Source organism: Lactuca serriola, chromosome 8 (genome assembly GCF_051521515.1).
Source record: "Lactuca serriola cultivar US96UC23 chromosome 8, Lser_US96UC23_V15, whole genome shotgun sequence".
Classification (NCBI taxonomy): Eukaryota; Viridiplantae; Streptophyta; class Magnoliopsida; order Asterales; family Asteraceae; genus Lactuca; species Lactuca serriola.
This window is the reverse complement of record NC_136415.1, coordinates 18036117-18038529: the sequence shown is the minus strand read 5'-3', so window position 1 is coordinate 18038529 and position 2413 is coordinate 18036117. Positions and strand designations below refer to the sequence as shown.

The window sequence follows — 2413 nt, the reverse complement described above, 5'->3', positions numbered from 1 at the left end:
TAAAGACTAAAGAACTTCGAAATTAGTATCATAAAAAATTAACACCCATTGTAGCAAACTATGTACCAAATTACAACAATAAATAACTTCAAAAACAAGTGTGTTACACAGATAAACTATACAAAATGTGGTGCTTCCAACAAATAACCACCATGTTTAGGTGCCTCAAAAAGCTTTTTCTACGCTGTACAAATGACAAGTTTACCCATGTGTTCCCACCCATCCATTAGGGATACCATGTTTATGAAACCATTCAGGCATGTGAAACTTTTCATAGAGTAGAGGCCTTACATCACCCTGTTCGGACAGTTGTTTCAGAAGTGGAAGAATGACATCAAGAAGCTGATTATCATGTGGTTGTCCAGCAGAAAAAGGTATGCATGGGATTCCATTCACTGGTTGCAATAAGAAACTGAATGGATTGTTGTCTACAATCACAATTCTGCAGAAGTTTCTTGATATACAAGAAAGGTCCTTCACATGTTCCCTGTATTCCCTGTAATATTTAAAACATTTAACCTCTTTCTGCAACTATATTATTATCTAGAAAAAGAAAATACATTGCTATTTCTTGAATTTAGCCTAAAGATAACGACTTACGTGGAACTTGTTGAAGGGCGATAAAGTCTACGACTAAATCTGTTTTCAGCATCAATTCTGTCAACAAGTGGTTTAGCATAACCTGCAGTCATGTAATAAATTAATAACTGAAGCTGAAAAAATCAACAAAATGAAAAGCAGTGAGCAAACCTTCAAGGCCAGCAGTGAATAGAATAAGATCAGCAAATAAACTGAGTTGGGTAAGAAATTCGTGCAATCCAGGACGTTCAAATACTGTTACATAGTTGATTTTGGGTTTGCCTTCACTTTCCTTCAAATCAGAAGTTTGAATGTTATGTTTGGTTATTTATCTTTATGATAGAAGATAAAGAAGATGAGTAGATGATGAAGATAGATATTGTTACCTTGTCTGAAGATAGACATTCTAGCTCAAACCAATTCAATCCAGCATCTATGGCTTGATTACGAACAATGGCAGGTAAACTGGAAGTCTCATAAGCACATACCAGAGTTTCATCCAAATCAAGAACAACCTACAGCGAGAGTTACATCAATGTTTATAATCAAGCTCAAATCTAATTAGGTTTCTGCACGAATCTGCTTGAAATCTGATATGTAATGTAGAAGAGTTGATTCCATGACTCTAAACAGTAAGAAGAGGTAAAAACTTTGGTCCCCTGGAGTAAAGTATCACTTATAGCAGTAGTATTATCATATGATCTAGTAATTTGAAGTTTTGAACACGAATTCAAATTCTAGAAAAGCGCATTCGTCATCGAAATTAATACAAACGCCTAGCAGTTGTAAGTTGTTCATTCAATAGAAGCAACAACATAAATGAGGGGAACACTTATGGTAATAACTAACAACGATTTTGTTAACCTAGTTTTTACTCACACAAAAAAGCAAATCAAGGAAACGAAAAAACACATTGAAATGAAAATTAAGCGTACCGTGAGCTTTTGCGAAAGATCATAGGCGGCATCGGCAGTTGGAATATTGACAGCAGAGGTGGCGTACGGTGACGGAGATTCGGGAGATTCAGACAATTCAACGACGGGCAAAGGCTCAAAAGACGGCGACGAAGACGAAGAAGAAGAATAATTAATCAAGGTAGGAGTGGCTTTAATGATCTGAACGAAGATCTGAAAGAAGAAAGCCAACCAGTTCAACAGTGCCCGCCATACGTGTAAGGTCTTCTTTGGCGCGTATACTTCGGTATCTGATTGACCAAGCTCCACCATCGCCGGCCGCCAGCAGAAAAGACACTCACAAACACAGAAAGTAAGCCTTAGTATTATAGATTGAATCAGACGATTCCGCTTTTTTGTGTCCTCTCGTCAATATGGAAGACGATGGGGGAGAATCGGAGATGGGGTGGCGCCTCTTGAAGAGATAGAGAGTGTGAGCCACGCGTTTGTCGAAACGAGTGGGGCATTTCAATCGTCGCCGTGAAGATGGATTGGGGAAGAGACTGATTTTTGCCAGTTGTTCAATTATGTAGCGGCAAGCCACCTATGTTTCTAATTTTCTCAAAAGGTCCATAGAGTTTAACATTTTCAACTAAGGCCACAAATATCGTGATATTGTTGCATTGATTTCCTTTCCGGTTATTTCTATGATCAATATATTAAGAAATATGAAAACTTTGTTTTTATGTGTTTATTTACAAGAAAAAACCTAAATTTGATCAGACTCTTTTATATTAACTTATCATTCTCTTTTTTTTACGGAAAGATTGCAAAATCATTTCCAAAAAAAAAAAAAAAAAAAAAAAAACTTTAATCCTCTTTTTAATAATGTAAATGTGGCTATTCACTAAAACAAACAATTGAAAATAATAAACCTTTAG

General features: G+C 36.2%; 1 protein-coding gene across 1 annotated transcript; it reads right to left on the bottom strand.

The window, feature by feature from the left end:
* On the bottom strand, positions 1-1949 carry LOC145070084 (uncharacterized). Its single transcript, XM_079017008.1, has 5 exons — positions 1515-1949; positions 966-1094; positions 751-871; positions 601-682; positions 1-496 (listed from the first exon to the last, which is right to left on the bottom strand). The coding sequence occupies exons 1-5, from the start codon at positions 1803-1805 to the stop codon at positions 202-204; spliced, it is 918 nt and encodes a 305-aa protein (XP_078873134.1). The 5' UTR covers positions 1806-1949; the 3' UTR covers positions 1-201.
* Positions 1950-2413: the final 464 nt, after the last annotated feature.